General features: G+C 39.9%; 1 protein-coding gene across 3 annotated transcripts in view; it reads right to left on the bottom strand.

The window, feature by feature from the left end:
* Positions 1-5,344: 5,344 nt before the first annotated feature.
* The window catches only part of CDK19 (cyclin dependent kinase 19), a 180,717-nt gene continuing 168,527 nt past the window's right edge, over positions 5,345-17,534 (bottom strand). For 2 of the 3 annotated variants that reach the window (XM_024740923.1, XM_024740924.1), the window contains 5 exons: positions 15,068-15,140; positions 14,576-14,673; positions 13,716-13,794; positions 12,836-13,102; positions 5,345-9,668 (listed from right to left, as the gene is read on the bottom strand). In XM_024740923.1, coding sequence (XP_024596691.1) covers positions 9,537-9,668; positions 12,836-13,102; positions 13,716-13,794; positions 14,576-14,673; positions 15,068-15,140 — 649 coding nt within the window. In that variant the 3' untranslated portion in view covers positions 5,345-9,536. The remainder of the gene's footprint in view (positions 9,669-12,835; positions 13,103-13,715; positions 13,795-14,575; positions 14,674-15,067; positions 15,141-17,534) is intronic. The other variant, XM_024740926.1, reaches the window with a different exon arrangement.

The raw sequence follows: 17,534 nt of genomic DNA, 5'->3' as shown, positions 1-17,534 counted from the left end.
GAGTATTTTTCATTTCATTTATTGTGTTGTTCATCATTGTTTGTTTCATCTTTAGTTCTTCTAGGTCCTTGTTAAATGTTTCTTGCATTTTGTCTATTCTGTTTCCAAGATTTTGGATCATCTAAAGATTTTCTATCATTATTCTGAATTGTTTTTCAGGTAGACTGCCTATTTCCTCTTCATTTGTTAGGTCTGGTGCGTTTTTATCTTGCACCTTCATCTGCTGTGTGTTTTTCTGTCTTCTCATTTTGCTTACCTTACTGTGTTTGGGGTCTCCTTTTTGCAGGCTGCAGGTTCGTAGTTCCTGTTGTTTTTGATGTCTGTCCCCAGTGGCTAAGGTTGGTTCAGTGGGTTGTGTAGGCTTCCTGGTGGAGGGGACTAGTGCCTGTTTTCTGGTCGATGAGGCTGCATCTTGTCTATCTTGTGGGCAGGTCCGCGTCTGGTGGTGTGTTTTGGGGTGTCTGTGGACTTATTATGATTTTAGGCAGCCCCTCTGCTAAGGGGTGAGGTTGTGTTCCTGTCTTGCTAGTTGTTTGGCATAGGTTGTCCAGCACTGTAGCTTGCTGGTCGTTGAGTGAAGCTGGGTGCTGGTGTTGAGATGGAGATCTCTGGGAGATTTTCGCCGTTTGATATTATGTGGAGCTGGGAGGTCTCTTGTGGACCAGTGTCCTGAAGTTGGCCCTCCCACCTCAGAGGCACAGCACTGACTCCTGGCTGTAGCCCCTTTCATCCACATGGCTCAGAATAAATGGGAGAAAAAGTAGAGAGAAAGAATTAGTAGAAGTAGGAATAAAAGAAAGAAAGAAAGGGAAGGAAGGAAGAAAGGAAGGAAGAAAGAAAGAAAGAAAGAAAGAAAGAAAAGAAGGAAGGAAAGAAAGGAGGGAGGGAGGGATGGTGGGAGGAAGGAAGGAGGGAAGGAAGGAGAAAAGAAAGGAGGAAGATAAAGTAAAATATAATAAAGTTATTAAATTAAAAAATAGTTATTAAGGAAAAAAAAAATCCTGGCAGTGGCGGGCTGCACAGGCTCCCCGGAAGAGGGGTGTGGATGGTGACCTGTGCTCGCACAGAGGCCCCTTGGTGGCGGCAGCAGCAGCCTTAGCGTCTCCCACCCATTTCTGGGGTCCGCACTTTTAGCGGCAGCTCACGCCCGTCTCTGGAGCTCCTTTAAGCAGCGCTCTTAATCCCCTCTCCTCACGCACCAGGAAACAAAGAGGGAAGAAAAAGTCTCTTGCCTCTTCGACAGCTCCAGACCTTTTCCCAGACTCCCTCCCGGCTAGCCGTGGTGCACTAATCCCTTCAGGCTGTGTTCTCGTCGCCAAACCCAGTCCTCTCCTTGCGCTCCGACCAAAGCCCGAGCCTCAGCTCGCAGCCCCGCCTGCCCTGGCGGGCGAGCAGATAAGCCTGTTGGAGTGCCGGTCGGCACTGATCCTCCGTGCGGGAATCTCTCCGCTTTGCCCTCTGCACCCCTGTTGCTGTGCTCTCCTCCGCGGCGCCGAAACTTCCCCCTCCGCCACCCGCAGTCTCCGCCCGCGAAGGGTCTTCCTAGTGTGTGGAGACCTTTCCTCCTTCACAGCTCCCTCTCACTGGTGCAGGTCCCGTCCCTATTCTTTTGTCTCTGTTTTTTCTTTTTTTTTCTTTTGCCCTACCCAGGTACCTGGGGAGTTTCTTGCCTTTTGGGAGGTCTGAGGTCTTCTGCCAGCATTCAGTAGGTGTTCTGTAGGAGTTGTTCCACGTGTAGATGTATTTCTGGTTTATGTGTGGGGAGGAAGGTGATCTCCGTGTCCTACTCTTCCGCCAACTTCCCCTCCGCCCAAAGAGAGATCTTTTAAGAGCAATTTCGTTGCTCAAAATTTCTACCTCCTACAAAACACTAGAGCACAGTTCAGCTAAGTTCTTTGGCACTTTGTAACAAGGATTGCCTTTTCTCCAGTTTCCAATGACCTGTTTCTCATTTTCATCTGAGAGCTCACCAGAATGTCATTTAATGTCCATGTTTCTACCAACATTCTGTTCATGATTATTTATGTTCTTTATCCTAAGAAGATAGAAGTTTTCTCTCCAGCTGTCTTTTCTTTCTGAATTGCCTGTTTTTTTGTTTGTTTGTTTTTTTGCGGTATGTGGGCCTCTCACTGCTGTGGCCCCTCTCCCGTTGTGGAGCACAGGCTCCGGACGCGCAGGCCCAGCGGCCATGGCTCACGGGCCCAGCTGCTCCGCGGCACGTGGAATCCTCCCGGACCGGGGCACAAATCCATGTCCCCTGCATCGGCAGGCGGACTCCCAACCACTGCACCACCAGGGAAGCATTGCCTTTAACACTTTATATTTCTAGCATGCACATCTTTCAGCTTCTACCCACTACCCAGTTCCCAGGCCCCTTCTACGTTTTTAGGTGTTTGTTACTGCAGCACCCTACTTCTTAGTCCAAAATATGTATTAGTCTGCTCAGGTTCCTATAACAAAATACCATAGACTAGATGGCTTAAATAACAGAAATTTGTTTTCTCACAGTTCTGGAGGCTGTGAAGTCCAAGATCAGTCTGGCAGGGTTCAGTTCTGGTAAAGACTGTCTTCCTGGCTTGCAGATGCCACCTTCTTGCTTTGTCCTCACATGGTGGGGAGGGGTGGGGTTGGGGGGAGAGAGAAGGAGAGAGAGGAGGGAAGAAAAAGAAGGGAAGGGAGAAAGAGTAGGGAGAAGGGAGTGGGGAGAACGAAGGGAGAGCATGAGCGCATTCTCTTGTGTCTCCTCTTACTGGGACACTAATGTTACTGGATCAGGGCCCTACCCTTGTGACCTCAAACATGGACCTCATGTTTATGTCCATAAACATCCCATCTCCAAAATAGCCACACTGGGGATAAGGCCTTCAACATAAGAATTGGGGGAAGGACACAAACATCTAGTCCTTAATAGCATCTTTGTGTGACAAAAATTCAGCAGTACTTTGCACAAGTCTGAAGAGCAGAAAGTGTGAAAAATCAGGAGGAATGTGCTAAATATATATTAATGTTTTAAGTCAGTATTTTCATTTGTTTCCCCTATATTCTCTCATTTAGATCAAATGAACAAATTTTCCTGTTATGTTTGTGTGTTGCTTGTCCAAGCTGGCTTTCTGCTGCCTGCTAGATAAATGCTATGCGAGGCTTTAAGATGCCCTCCTCTAGGAGGACCAAAGGAAAGATGGCATCTAAAGAAGACGGCAAGTATGACTAACTTGGCCTAATCTTTTATTCAAATGCAGTTTGAATTGTTTGTTCCTCTGGGGTGATATTTTATTATGACTTTGCAGCCAAAAAATATAAGAAATGAACCTATTTTAAGAAAGTAATGCCCCAAGGGAACCCTGTACACTGTAAATTGGTGCAGCCACTGTGGAAAACAGTATGGAGGTCCCTCAAAAAGCTAAGAAATAGAACTACCTTATGATCCAGCAATCCCACTCCTGTGTATATATCCAAAGAAAATGAAAATGCTAATTCAAAAAGATACATGCACCCCAATGTTCATAGCAGCATTATTTACAATAGTCAAGATATGGAAGCAACCTAAGTGTCCATCAACAGATGAATGGATAAAGAAGATGTGATATATATACACACACATCCCATTCTATATATATATATATATATATATATATATAAATAATGGGATACTACTCAGCCATAGAAAAAAATGAAATTTTGCCATTTGCAGCAAAATGGATAGGCTTGGAGGGTATTATGCTTAGTGAGATAAGTCAGACAGAGAAAGACAAATTATGTTATCACTTATATGTGGACTCTAAAAAAATACAACAAACTAGTGTATAACAAAAAAGGAAGAAACTGACTCACAGATATAGAGAACTAGTGCTTACTAATGGGGAGGGGACAGGGAAGGGGAGAGGACAGGGAAGTGGCGAGGGGCAAGACAGAGGTAGGAGATTAAGAGGTACAAACTACTCTGTATAAAATAAATAATCTACAAGGATATATTGTACAACACAGGGAATATAGCCAATATTTTATAATAACTATATAAGTAGAGTATAACCTTTAAAAATTATGAATCACTATGTGGTACATCTGAAACATACAATATTATACATCAGCTATACCTCAACAATAAATAAATAAATTTTTAAAAAGAAAAAACATAAAGTACTGCCTATTTCTAGCATTTTCATTATTCATGGAACAAAAATATATTGGTTCATCCCTGTCCATATACAAATACAGCATATCAAGGAATTCTGTGCCAATGTACAAAACTGATGCTAATGACTCGCCATGTTAATTGTCTGCTCTGTGTTGGGCATCATGCCAGGTGCTAGGAATGCAGGAGGAATAAAACCCAGACCCTTCACAAAGAATTTACAGTTGGCTAATGAGATAGACCCATACTTTCAAGCTATTTTCCCAGGTGTGGTAAGGGGTTTGTGCAGTCGTCTGCTTTCTCTTACCCAGGTGGCTGCTTAGAAAGGCAGCTGTGGTCAAAGAGGTTTTCCAAGAGAAGCTCTACCCTATAAGTATCACAGTATTAAATATACAATCTATGTCAAGCAATGAAGCATTTGGACATGTGCAGTATCTAATTTTAAACAGAAATGAAGTTTTGTGTTTATGTCACTTAAACATTCTTCAGTTCACTCCATGATGCCTTTAACCATTGGAATAACCATAGAAGAGTCATCAAGTAAGTTGTAAGAAGAGGCAGCCAGGTACAACAGAATGTCCTTATAAAAGGAGAAACTCCCATTGCCATTCTACCCACAAAATGCTGCCTATTTGTTTTTTCTAAAACATTCTAATTTTCTTTTTTTTTTAATTAATTTTTGTCTGTGTTGGGTCTTCATTGCTGCACGTGGGCTTTCTCTAGTTGTGGCGAGCAGGGGCTACTCTTCATTGCAGTGTGTGGGCTTCTCATTGCTGTGGCTTCTCTTGTTGTGGAGCACGGGCTCTAGGCGCACGGGCTTCAGTAGTTGTGGCACACGGGCTTAGTTACTCCGCGGCATGTGGGATTTTCCCGGACCAGGGCTCGAACCCCTGTCCCCTGCATTGGCAGGCGGATTCTTAACCACTGCGCCACCAGGGAAGCCCCATTTGTTTTTTTTTTTAAAGGATATCTCCCCTAGAGATGTTTTTAAAAACTGTCATTTTGCTTCTGAGGTATTTGGAAGCCTTGCCTCTTTGGTTTTTTGATGTCATAAGCATCCTGAATAAAATAACATACTGCAGCTCACAGGGAGACTTTGCATCTCTGCAGGACAAGTGTAATCTGAAAAGCTTCGAGGCACACACGTAAAATTTTAACATTAAAAGTTGTTGTAGCAAGAGTTTTTCCTATATTTAAAAAATTCACACTGAAACAAAGTCAATTAAATTTTATTACAACCAAGAATATAAAATAAATGCAATGTAATTTATTTTTGTCTTAACAGTCATTTCAGGAAGGATGTCAGGACAACTCAAAAGCGGGAAACACTCGGCTCCAAAGCAGCAGCTCATCCTGCACCCCACGGAGCAAGCCTCGCTGGAAGGCGGGGTGCAGGCGCGGGGGGCAGCTGGCTCTGAGTGCACACCTCGCAGCAGTGTGTGGAAAGCACACACAGTCATGTCTATAATCGTATAAAGAGGGACGCGTGCAGAAAATGACTGAAAAAAGAGACGACGACAGGTACACTTCACAAATAGGAATTATGGGAAATACAAACTAGGCAGTTTAGAGAGGATATACTACATAACATATATAAAAAGTACTTTAAATTGTTAAAAAGGACATCTTCAGTCCAGATTTTGTGTAATACTTTTAGTGTCTACACAGACAAATCTTTAAAAAAATTAAATAGTATTAATTTACTAAATATTTAAGAGATAACAGTGCATTAAGGATTTTTTTTTTTCATATAATACATACATATCACTCCTTTGCAGTGATAGCACAGAAGAGTAAGTATGGCCTTAGGTACAACACGTTTTAAAAAAATCCTAAAACAATGAACTTTGCTTTATGATATTTGTGACTATTCTTGAAGATTAAGGAAACCTAAACAGCTATGTTTTATATAAAATATTATTTATACTTGAGTCCTTCAAGCCTCCTTTAGTCTAACTGCCATTTCACTGCCTTTCTCCATTCCCCAGAAAGATAACACCATAGAGGTTAGGATTCATACTTTTCATAGAATATTCCTTCATTGTATAGTTTCTGTTACATACAATTATTCAAAGCAGATTAAGCTGCAAGTCTTATTGTCCAACTATTTTTTCTTTTATCTTTAGCAGAGAAAACAGCATCCTTTTAGAGGCATACAACTAGCAGTTGCTTCACCAGGAATGAGGCAGTGAACACGTAAGCAAATGCCATCCCTTTCCATTCTTAAATGTAAATTGCGTTTACAAGAGCAAAGAGTAGTGCAGAAGTTCAAAGTTCTAAGTACTAAAGTTTTAAAACCACACAGATATAAAAATATACATGTCCTTGGTTTTTGTATGTTACTGCATGATCTACTTCATCATAAGGATTGTTTCAGCCTCATAGTATCAGTCCTGCCACCAGGCTACCTTACCCTTGACTCAGCTGTCCTGAAACCCTAGAATCCCTTTTCCCAAACACACAACTTACCAGAAAGCTAACTCGAAAACTGATTTGTACTATGGAGCGCAGAAGACCTTCACTTTGCTTGCTTCCTTCCTTCCCATAACCTCCCCTGGTTTGGAAGTCCACCCTGCATTCTCAGGGGACATTGATGGTAATAAATTTTTAAAGAGGAATGGGGTCATTTGGGGACCAAAAAGGTAAATTTTAACCTCAAAAAGCGTCACAGGTCTCCTTCGAGGTCCCACAGTTTTAGGGCCCATAAGTATGTTAAAGGCTTTGTTCCCCATTACAAGGAAAAGGAAATTATGAACCAAAATTATTTCAAAGGGTAATGAGCACCAGTGGGCATCACCAACTCTCAGGCAAGAGCACAGGAGGAAAGGGCCAGTACCAGTGCAGTGACCAGAAACCCAGTCACACGTGTAATTGGCGTATCTGGCTAGATCCTGTGTGGAGAACACCGGGAGCAACTGAAAAAATCCCCTCACGGTTTCTGTATCAGTTCTGCCACTAAAATTCACTACATACAAGGAAAGCAGGGTAGTCCCATGATCATATAAGCGCATATCACAAGGATTTATATCAAAGTTGCTTATAAAGTATTAAGGGGCATGATATTTTGGTTCATGCACATATTTGGGTTTGTCTTTTACTAAATGTAAGCTCTCCTTGAGGGCAGGAACAGAGCTTCTATTTTCACTGTAATTTCCTACAAACACTTAGTTGTGTTCTGCCTACAAGGGCCACCCAACTGTTGTTGAAAGGCTGCTGTGAACATTTCAAATATATATTAATGCCTGTGGTGATATTAATTGCTGGCTTTCTTGAAGGTAGACAAACATAGAAACCTCTCCATGACACTTGTTTATTACAGAGCAAAATATGGAATAATAACTCTCTCCAAGTGGGTCTAGAAGTAAACGAATAGACCTTCATGTTCTAAGATGGTTTCATTTATGAGCCTGTCATCCCAGGAAAGCGTCCTGTCATGGAATCAATCATAAGCTCTTCAAGGACAGGAGGTAGGTCTTGCCCTTTGTGTCTCACCCCCCAGCATAATGCTGGGCACGAGGTGAGGGTGCAGTGAGCATCTGATGACAGTGAGGCTTCAGGTCACAGGACAGAACTTTACTGGGGTAGCTATGTTACGCAGAGGGCTACTAATTTCTCATTTGCAAAAATGGAAGGGGTAAATTACTATGGAGACAATCAGAAATTCCTTCCAGTGGAGCATGTCAACAGTTTCATCTTCAGTGTTGATGAGTGTCACTGTATAGTCTTTGTTATTAATAAGCATTACTATGCTGAGATCAGTAAGGTCCTTGCTGGCTACAGGATCACATCAATAGTGCAAAATGTATACTGGCTTCTGTCTAAAACTTATTTTACTTGTATATGGACCCAGAGTATCATAACCAGGTAGATAAGTTCACAAAGAAGAGTTAAAAAATGCATATAACTTGCATATACAATAATCAGCTATTTCTTCTAGCTCAAGAAAACATTAAAACGAGGCTGGTGCTGCTAGTAGCATTTAGAAGAACACAAGTTTCTTGCCCCTTACATTACAATGGGAGCTCTAAGTCTCTACATTTCCTTGTGACTCTGCTGAGCGTCCTTATGCTGGCTAAGAAAGAGCTCAGTCTCTAAGTCATAGATCATAGAAATGCAAATAGCACTTATCTAATAGGTCGTATACTATCTGCCCATAGTTTAGGCACAATTATTAAGTTTTCTCCTAGGGGCAAAAGAAAGCATTCAGTGCAATGAAAAGATTCTTGATAGAATTAAGTTTCAGTAATAACAGCAAAATTATGCATACATAATACATACTTTAAACATGAACAAAACCTAAATTTTTAACATGCTTTAAAAATAGTCACTCTATGTCTAATGCAAATACGAATGGAGAACACTGCTCTTTATTTTAAAAGCAGATTAATTTGCAGGCTTCTATTTGAGTACCCTTGATTATGTAAGAAAGTTACTCAAACTGACCCAGATGTGAAGAAACCAACAGTTCTTTAGAGAAGCCAACTTTATGTACAATACACACTAAAAGCTTTTCCTTCCCTTTGATCAACATTACTCCTTAAAGAAATCCTAGTGCAGTTAATATTCTCTTCAGTTTTCTGGTGTGGGTCACCAGAGGACTGTATTTCATCAAAGCTCTTGAAACCCTTTTTAAAGTAGACGTAAGCTACATGAAGGTTAAAATTATAATTCTTAATTACTGGATACTATTCAGAATAAGATGATTCTGGGAACTAAGTTCCATATGAATGGTTATATAAAAATTACCACATACTTTAGTTCTTCATAGCATAAAGCATAGTAACTGCAAAGATCTAGGCTGTTTTTGGTTGCAGTTTCCCTCTGTACCACCACTTGTCTTTTTATTAGACCTTCCCTGAAACTAGAGAAATAAAAATGGAATAGTAAAGTACTGTGGGACAGTAACAGTTCCCATTTAAGACTTCCATGAGCAAAAGAGTTATATTCTGTGAAAACAACATAGTGCTTTAAAAGGTGCATATTTACCTGTGTTGCTAGATCAGTTCATGAAGTACAAAACTATACACCACTGGAATCCTGTTTCTAAAACATTAAAATCCTAGTAAAAGAGCTTTGAAAAGATAAATCATAGAGATTGCTACAGCATGAGAAAGGTGCACCAGGAAATCCTCCCCCAAAATGCTGAAGGTTACAGAAGTTAAGTGCTGGGATTAGATCAGACGCTTTGAAAAGTCACAATGGAACACATGCAGGGAAAGGGTGCTGGGGAAACTTCACAAAAATCTTCTTTAAGTCAATAAAGACATCAGTCAGTCCTGCAAAATGCTCAGTAAATAGTTTTCCTCCTAAGTGGATGAGTTTTAAACAGCATCAGAGTTTGCATTTTTGGTTCTCTTCAATGCAGACGTCATAGTGCTGGAGTCTGTGCTCTGGCTGTAGCGGGTCAGTAGCGGTGGGCCTGGTGAGATGGGTGGTACTGTGCGCTCTGCTGAGATGAGGAGGAATAGCCTAGTGAGCTCTGGGACTGAGAGGATCCCTGAACACTGCTTTGGTAATTCAGGCGCGAACTGGAGTGCTAGGAGAAGGAAACAGGAAAAGGGAGTGACTGATGGAGGAAGGGAACAGCTCAAGATGCTAATCACAGCAGGACGGAGAGATGAGCCATTCTCATCAGAGGCTCCGGGTTCTGACCCATCGTAGCGACAGTTAATTTAGTTTGTTAATACATTTTGCTGACTTGACATCACAGCCTGCCACCACTGTTCTGGCATGCACGAAAGTTGGCTGGATTTCTTTGGGAGATAAGCTACACTGGCAACGAAAGGTAGAGGGGAAACTTAGGCTAATTCTGGTTAGTTTCTCTTTGCATAACTGAGATTTGCAAACAGGAATAATCAGTTTGGCATATTGAACCGGTGGTGTTCATAATGTATACTGACGTGCTGTTAGTTTTCTCATTATAAATAACAAAGTTGTTGTGATTAAGAAATCGTCTTTTAGAGAAAAGAGTTTTCAGAGGGAGAGGCTAGAGTGGCTTCAGCAGCATCACCTACATGACAGAGCCAGGCAAGGCTGGGTAGGGGTGGCAGCAATAAGTGCTTTTTATAAACTTCAGGTGACATTTATTTTTTTTAATTATATATTTATTTGGCTGCACAGGGTCTTAGTTGCGGCACCCGGGATCTTTAGTTGTGGCATGAGGGATCTAGTTCCCTGACCAGGGATCGAACCCAGGCCCCCTGCATTGGGAGCGCGGAGTCTTAGCCACTGGACCACCAGAGAAGTCCTTCAGGTAACATTTAGAATTTTTTAAAATTTCATATGTGAAAATTCTCTCAAGAGAAGGCTGAGACAAATGTATTTCAGTTCAATGTATTTTTATTACCTTAAGTGAAACATTCATCTTCATAGTACCAAGGGCAAATATGAAAAAAATATGTAAAAGAAAAATTCACCTATAGAATAAGAACAGGGTGCCTGGTTAAATATAAGCATAGCTGGAACCAGTGTCTTTGGCTATGCCCAGAAGGCTGGTTCTTCCTGTGAGCGAAGTGGGAAAGGTCATATGTAATAAAGCTATTACTTGGAGTTAAAAATGTAAATGACCTTGAGGTGGCACTGGCAGTTTGCGGAAGGACAAATAAGCAAGCGTGCCCCACTCAGCGCACAAGAGGCAGCCAAGCTGGACTTGCAACATCGGGTCCAAGACAACAGAGCAATAAGATAGTCTTGGTTAAAAATAATCTCGCTTAACTCCTTCCTGTGTTACACAATTCTGACGAGTTGTGTTGTTGTAAGAAGCCTTTCCAGATTCTAACTATGTTTTATTGTCAGTTTATTATGGAAAAAAAAATGTCCTTTCCATTCACGAGGCCTACAGTTGCTGAGCTGGCTATGACTGCTTTCACTTTAGCTGATTAGACTCCGCGTAATACCTCCTCCGTACTGGATAAAGAACAAATGTGTCGATAATATGAGAGTTGCAGACAGGTGCAATGGGACTCCCTCACCCCTCATGCTAGTCTTTCCAACTAACTAGCTGAGAAAGCTACCCATTTCACAGATATGCTATTTTATTTTTAAGTAGATAGCTCAGTATGGACAAAGAAAAGCATTTGAAGAACTCCTGGATTTGAAAGGAATAAATACAATAGCTAAGTAATCTGTCCAGGATCAACTATAATCAGGTTAATATAACACAATCAGAGACACAAAGATGAGCCAGTATATAGTATAGGTTTGTTGCTCATATAATAAGAATAAACTAATGTTAGGGGGAAAACTGACTTTATAGTAAAATTCAAATATGTTCATGACTACTACCCAAATAGCAAGCTGTTTTTAGCAGATCAAACTGATGCCTTGATTACTTTAATTGGAACCAATGGAAGTGCTATTATATACTCCTCTGCTTCCAGGGAATCTTCCAAGGTAAGTTCTCAAAGTAGTTGTGCTGAGATATTCAGAATGTAAAGCCAGTTAGACAGCTATTTATTATGTCTTTCTTGTTAATGTTTCTCTTGTTTCCAGTTCCTAATCAGTGACTTTATGTCTTCCTTGCCCATGGTTTTGTTTTCTGTTATCTATCTCCTGTGTGCTTCTTCTCCACCAGTTCCCTGAGGGACTGTGGTTCTAAACCTTTTTTTTTAACCTTTAAATTCCCTTCCCTTCTTAGATCTTTTCTTGTCTTGTTACTACCTTGAAAACTTTTTTTTCTCCCAAGAATCCCTACAGTTTTCACCAGTATTTTTACCTCTCTCTCCAAATACCAATCCTTAGACTTTTTTCCTTTAATTTCCTGAATTGGTAATACCTTTAATTTCCTGAATTGGTAATACAATTGTAGTTTTCTTTTAAATCTTAATAACAAAATGTATTTTCTAGCCTCAAAATTATTTCTAGTGAGATTTAACAGTTATAACAGTTATTCCTGAGAAGTCTCAATCTTAGTCCCTTTCTCTTCTTCTGAAGTATGCTGCTTACTTTTTTCAAAATAAGCCGCCATTCCTCTCCCTTTTCAATTGCTTATCTATCTAGGTATCTTTTTCTGACTCAAACCTGATAGGCAGCTGTAAGGGTAAAATGAGACATTTTCTTTGAGGAGGAGCTGCCTGCCTCACCTTCCCTCCTCAGGGTTTTAGGATAATCAAATCAAGAAACAAAATATCTTGCAATTACATGAAATGACAAAAACCTTCATTTTCATATAATGCCCTAGAAACAGGATTGTACAGTTTGTATAGTCAAACTTTAGAGTTAAGTACCACTTAATTCTAAAAGGATCTACTGTAAGTCTACTTCCCATTTTATAAAATGTATTGTTAAAAAAGAGACGACAGGCTCAAAATGGAGTCACTTGTGCTAAGCCCACAAGTGAGACAGTGACTAACCTAACTGCAGTTTCAGCCCCTCCCAGGAATGTACTCCTCCCCAGTCAGTCTGGAATCTCCTAGTCAGCATTAGAGAAGTAATCTACTTGGTAGACTCCTGTAGTCCCCAAAGGAAGGTTCCCCGGGCCTGAAACAATCAGCTCTCTGTTAGTGTCCTTGTCCCACCTCCTTCTGCCGATAAACGTCTTCCATTTTGTACAGCTCTTCAGAGCTTCTCTGTATTTGCTAGGGGAGATGCCACCTGACACATGAATCACTGAATATGGCCAATAAGACCTTTAAATTTTACTCAGTTGCATTTAGTTTTTTAACAGTATATGAAAATTTAAAAGTACAAAATTCAGGGGAGTACCTGATAATCTGACGGCATTACAGGCCCGCCTGAGTTTGTGCCTGAAGGCCCTAGCCGCGGTTTCTTGTTTGGAGGCACCTGATTAAGGCCGGAGTCCTGACTGTGCTGCAGCCCTGCTCCGGTGGCCCCGGGCCCCGCCCCGGCCCCTCCTGCAGTCCCGTTGGCCTGGGTGCTGTTCTGCTGCTGCGGGGCTGCCTGTGGAGGGGCTGCTGCCTGCTGCGGCGGGGCTGCGGGCTGCGGATGTTGGTTCTGCTGCTGTTGCTGATTCTTGTAGAGAGGAAAAAAAAGCAAGCTTGCTGTGGAACTAAATTACATCTTCCATGACACGATATGCACATGAGACTGCTGACCAACCTGGGGAGGGACCTCTGTGGGACTCCAAAGTGACTGGAGTGACCAGAGAATGGAGCAGCCAGGGAATACAGCAGCTCCAGAAGTCAAAGTACTGAGCCCCGAACAGGACCCGTTCTCTGAAGTTCATTTAGATTTGCACAGTAACCCTCCAAGTCAGTCACAGACATCCCACTGAAGAGCACAGGCACACAGGAAATAGCAACTCATTAAAACAGCTATAATAGTCTTTTCAATCAATTTGGAAAAGTAGGGCTGTGTGGGGAGGAGTCAACTGCAATCGAAGAATAGAGTGATGCTTTAAAAGCAGCCTGCATAAAGTGACAGCAATGACAGGAACAAACAAAAAGCAAGAATTAAGAATCAGGGAATAAAATAGGCAATAAAACAAATCAGGAAGTTCATTTATCTGTGAATGCATATTTCAAATCGCAAAGTACATCTACAATAAAGTAAATACATAATTAAATAAAAGGCAGTTAAATATATAGGAATTATTAAATTATCCATTCCTAAGTGCAGTATATACCTTGTCACCTTTCTCTTCAGGTTCATCTTCATTAAGGAATTCTCGTTTGGGGTATGGAATCTGGCAGCCAGCAAACACACTAAAAACCATGAAAAGAAAAAAGAATTCATGTCATGACGTAAAATCTACAATATCACTGACCTTGTTCATTTAAAATTCCACTATTTTTTCTTAAAAAAAATTTTTTTTCTTAAAAAAAAATTCCACTTTTTTCCCCTACTCTTCATCTGTGGCTGGTTATGCCTCTCAACACAATTTAAGCAATAAGAACAGAACAATGTGTCATCTGAGTTTTACACGAATTGCCACTTTCAATGACAAATCTTAACTGTGGTTATAGCTAGTTGACATATATGACATAGAAATTTCTCCACACAAACTTCATCAGCACTAAAAACAACTGAATGTGTGTTTGCTTCAACAGTGAAAATAATTTTCTCAAGAAAAGCTGCACCTCTAATAAATCCAAGCACAATTTATATATGTGGGTGTAACCAGGATGGGGAAATGGAGGAGTCTGGTTGTACAGTAGACACACAGAATTTTAAAATCTCAGTTCCCTACTGATTTGGTGTGAACTGTTCTGGCTGACCGACCTATAAAAGTCTCATCTGTTCTCAGCTTTAGTTTTCATCTGTAAAACGGATTAATGGGCATTCCTAAAATACTTGTTTTCATTCACACCTCTCTACAGCTTTGCCTGTTTCAAAATACAGGACCTCTCTCTTGACTAGTTTTTCTCTGCGGCAGTATTAACAAAGAAAGTAAAATACTTCAGTAACAAGTGCTTCTCTTGCTTTCAGCCACCATCCAACATCCTCAGCCTGGAGCAAAGCATACAGAAAAGGAAGGATACGTACTCTAATGTCGGCAAGGGGTCCTCCTGAAAATAGGGATCCTGCAGAGCCTGCTCTGAGGTAATTCTCTTGGTTGGATCCATAGTAAGGAGTTTCTGAAGCTTGAATAACACATAAGAAATTGACAGCACATGAAAAGTTTGTTTCCAAGTCAATGTTTTGACTTTTGTGTTAATGTCTAATAGAATATCAAATGCCATTTTGTATAGCTCACCACAATATTAATACACTAGACACATTTATGTGAGACTAGCAGAAATCATTAGCATTAGAGCCCTTTTAGAATTTAAATTTTTTTCTGCTGATAAACCACTGGACAAGGCTAAAAGTCAAGGGTGACATCTCAAAAGAGAAAGATTTAATTTTGCCCCAGCATCCACCAATTTCCTTTCTTTCTAAAGAGGAGGAAGAGCTGGGACAATTCCGTGGTAAGCAGGGTGGGGTGAGGGCTGTGCTAAAGGATCCAAGTTCCCAGTCTGGGAGAGAGGAACCTACCAAGAGGAACACTTTGCTGTCAGGCTTGACCTTGTGTTTCTCCATGTACTTTATGAGGCTACTGTTGGCGTACCTGTAGACATGAGAATCACACACTATTAAGAACACTCACACAATTTACAATTTTTAATGAAAAGTTCCAAGATTGGTTTTCCTATATGGTATGTGTTAAGTTAAGCCATTGTTTTTTCTGATTAAAAAGGAACACATAACCAAATGTTGGTAAATGTGTGAAGAAATAAGAATCGTTACACACAGCATGCAGGAGTTTATATTGTTACAATTACTTTGTAAGATAATGACTCATGAACTATAAGAGTTGAAAATGTGAGTATCCTGTGACCCAGCAATTCCTTTCCTAGGTACATACTCTATATCAGGATATCAACCCCTCAGGCTGAAGGGTGAGTAAATGGGTATTATTCATTTTATTATTCTAAATAGACTACATATTTTCATCATATGTATTCTTTCCTATATATGAAATTCTTCAAATTAAAAAGGTCAAAAAATAGGTAATATATGTTCATGGTAGAAAATTTAGAGAATATAGAAAAGCATAAAGAAAAAAACTGAAATCACTCATAACCTAGCAGCAATAAAAAAACACTGTCATCAAGATTTTGATAATTTTCTTTTGTCCTTTTTTCATGCATATAATACAAACACAGGCATTTTTGTCTTTATAAAATTAGAATCATACTATATAAATTGTGCTAACTTTTTTCACTTAATATTGTTTCATAAACATTTTTCCTTGCCAAATGCTCTTTAAACTTATTATTTGTACTGAATGTATATTTTCTACTGTTACTAATGATGTTTGTTTCACAACAGTTGTAAAAACGCAGGTTCTTGAAGGTCAATCTAGTACACATGTAGGGAGACAATACTGCATGGCAGGTGAGAATCAGAGACCCCTACCAGACCCTGGCACAATCATTTACCAATTGTGTGATCTTGGGCAGTTAGTTAACCTCTAGGAAAGCCTTAGGTGCCTCATCTTAGCTATGTGTGGCTGCTTTGACTGCCTTCTCAGGATAAATTCTTAGAATTATTAGGTCAAAGGGTATGTACATTTCAAAGCCTTCTTGCTACACAAACCTGGCCCTCAGACCAGAAGCATGGGCACCAGAGAGACTGCAGTAGGAATGCATGTACTCAGGCCCTATCCCAGATTCTGAATCACAATCCGCATTTTTAACAAGGTCTCCATGTGATTTGTAGGTACATTAAAGTTTGAGAAGCATTCATTCTCACCAGTAGCATATAAGTAAGCATGCCCGTTTATTATATTACCCTTGCCAACACTGGGTATTTTTATTTTAAAAAATCTTTGCCATGTATATTAATTTAACAATTATTTTCCTCCAATACCAGGAACATTTTTATTGGCAAGGTAGCCATTAAGTTTGGTAATGGAAAGAAACTTTAAAGTTTATGTAGAAATGGAGTCTGTCAACATGGCTTTAGTCTTTATGTTGAATCAACTGATTTCTTGGGTTAACTCCAGATTCTAGGTTATTTGTTTCTATCATAATATAAAAGGTCTTGAAGTTGAGAAATCCTATTGCTCAATTCCCATTGTGGTTTCTTATTTTTCCTAGTATTAAAGCTAAGATAAATTCTTGTGTCAGTTTCTGAATTATCCTCTTCCAGATTTGCTACAGTTTAAGAGCTGAACAGTTTTCAAAGTGACTCAAACTTTTTATATACATTATAAAGCATTTTATCAGACATGTTTATTCAAACATTCAATTTTTAAAGTCAACTTACTTATTTCCTTTTAATTCTATTTTCACCTTGCCTTCTAATGAGCTAGTAAGAGTTGACAGCTAACATTGGAAAGATTACAGCAACTTCTGTTGTTATCCTTCACAATTCACTTTAAGGGTAATTTTTTTGGTTCTTTTTATCTAATATAAACAAGTTATTATTCGTTTACTTTTTATGTCATCTGATATAACATTTTCTGGAATTTTTTTCTTTATTATACTTTGACATGTATGTATTGTATTAGATTTAGCTAATTTTTAATAAATTCCTTCTTGTCTTATGCATCAGTAGCCTGATTTTGCGTGGATAAAATTGTCTGCTTAGGAAGTATGGCTCTTATCTCTGAACTTTTCCTATTACCTTTCTAACTGAATTTTAGTTATCTTTTAAAATTTCTCTCCTTTTATCTCTGGTTATTGTAAATACTATCATTTTATGTAAAATTCTCCCTCTGGCCTTTAAATACTAAGATAAAATGTTAACTGCCTTCATTAATTTTCTCTATCTTTTATATTACTAGTGTATCTTCAATTACTTGAACCACTTTCCTTTTTTTTTTTTTTTGCAGTACGCGGGCCTCTCACTGTTGTGGCCTCTCCCATTGCGGAGCACAGGCTCCGGACGCGCAGGCTCAGCGGCCATGGATCACGGGCCCAGCCACTCCGTGGCATGTGGGATCTTCCCGGACCGG

This window comes from Neophocaena asiaeorientalis, unplaced genomic scaffold (genome assembly GCF_003031525.2).
Source record: "Neophocaena asiaeorientalis asiaeorientalis breed wild unplaced genomic scaffold, Neophocaena_asiaeorientalis_V1.1 scaffold203, whole genome shotgun sequence".
Lineage (NCBI taxonomy): Eukaryota > Metazoa > Chordata > Mammalia > Artiodactyla > Phocoenidae > Neophocaena > Neophocaena asiaeorientalis.
This window is presented reverse-complemented; position numbering and strand designations above follow the sequence as displayed.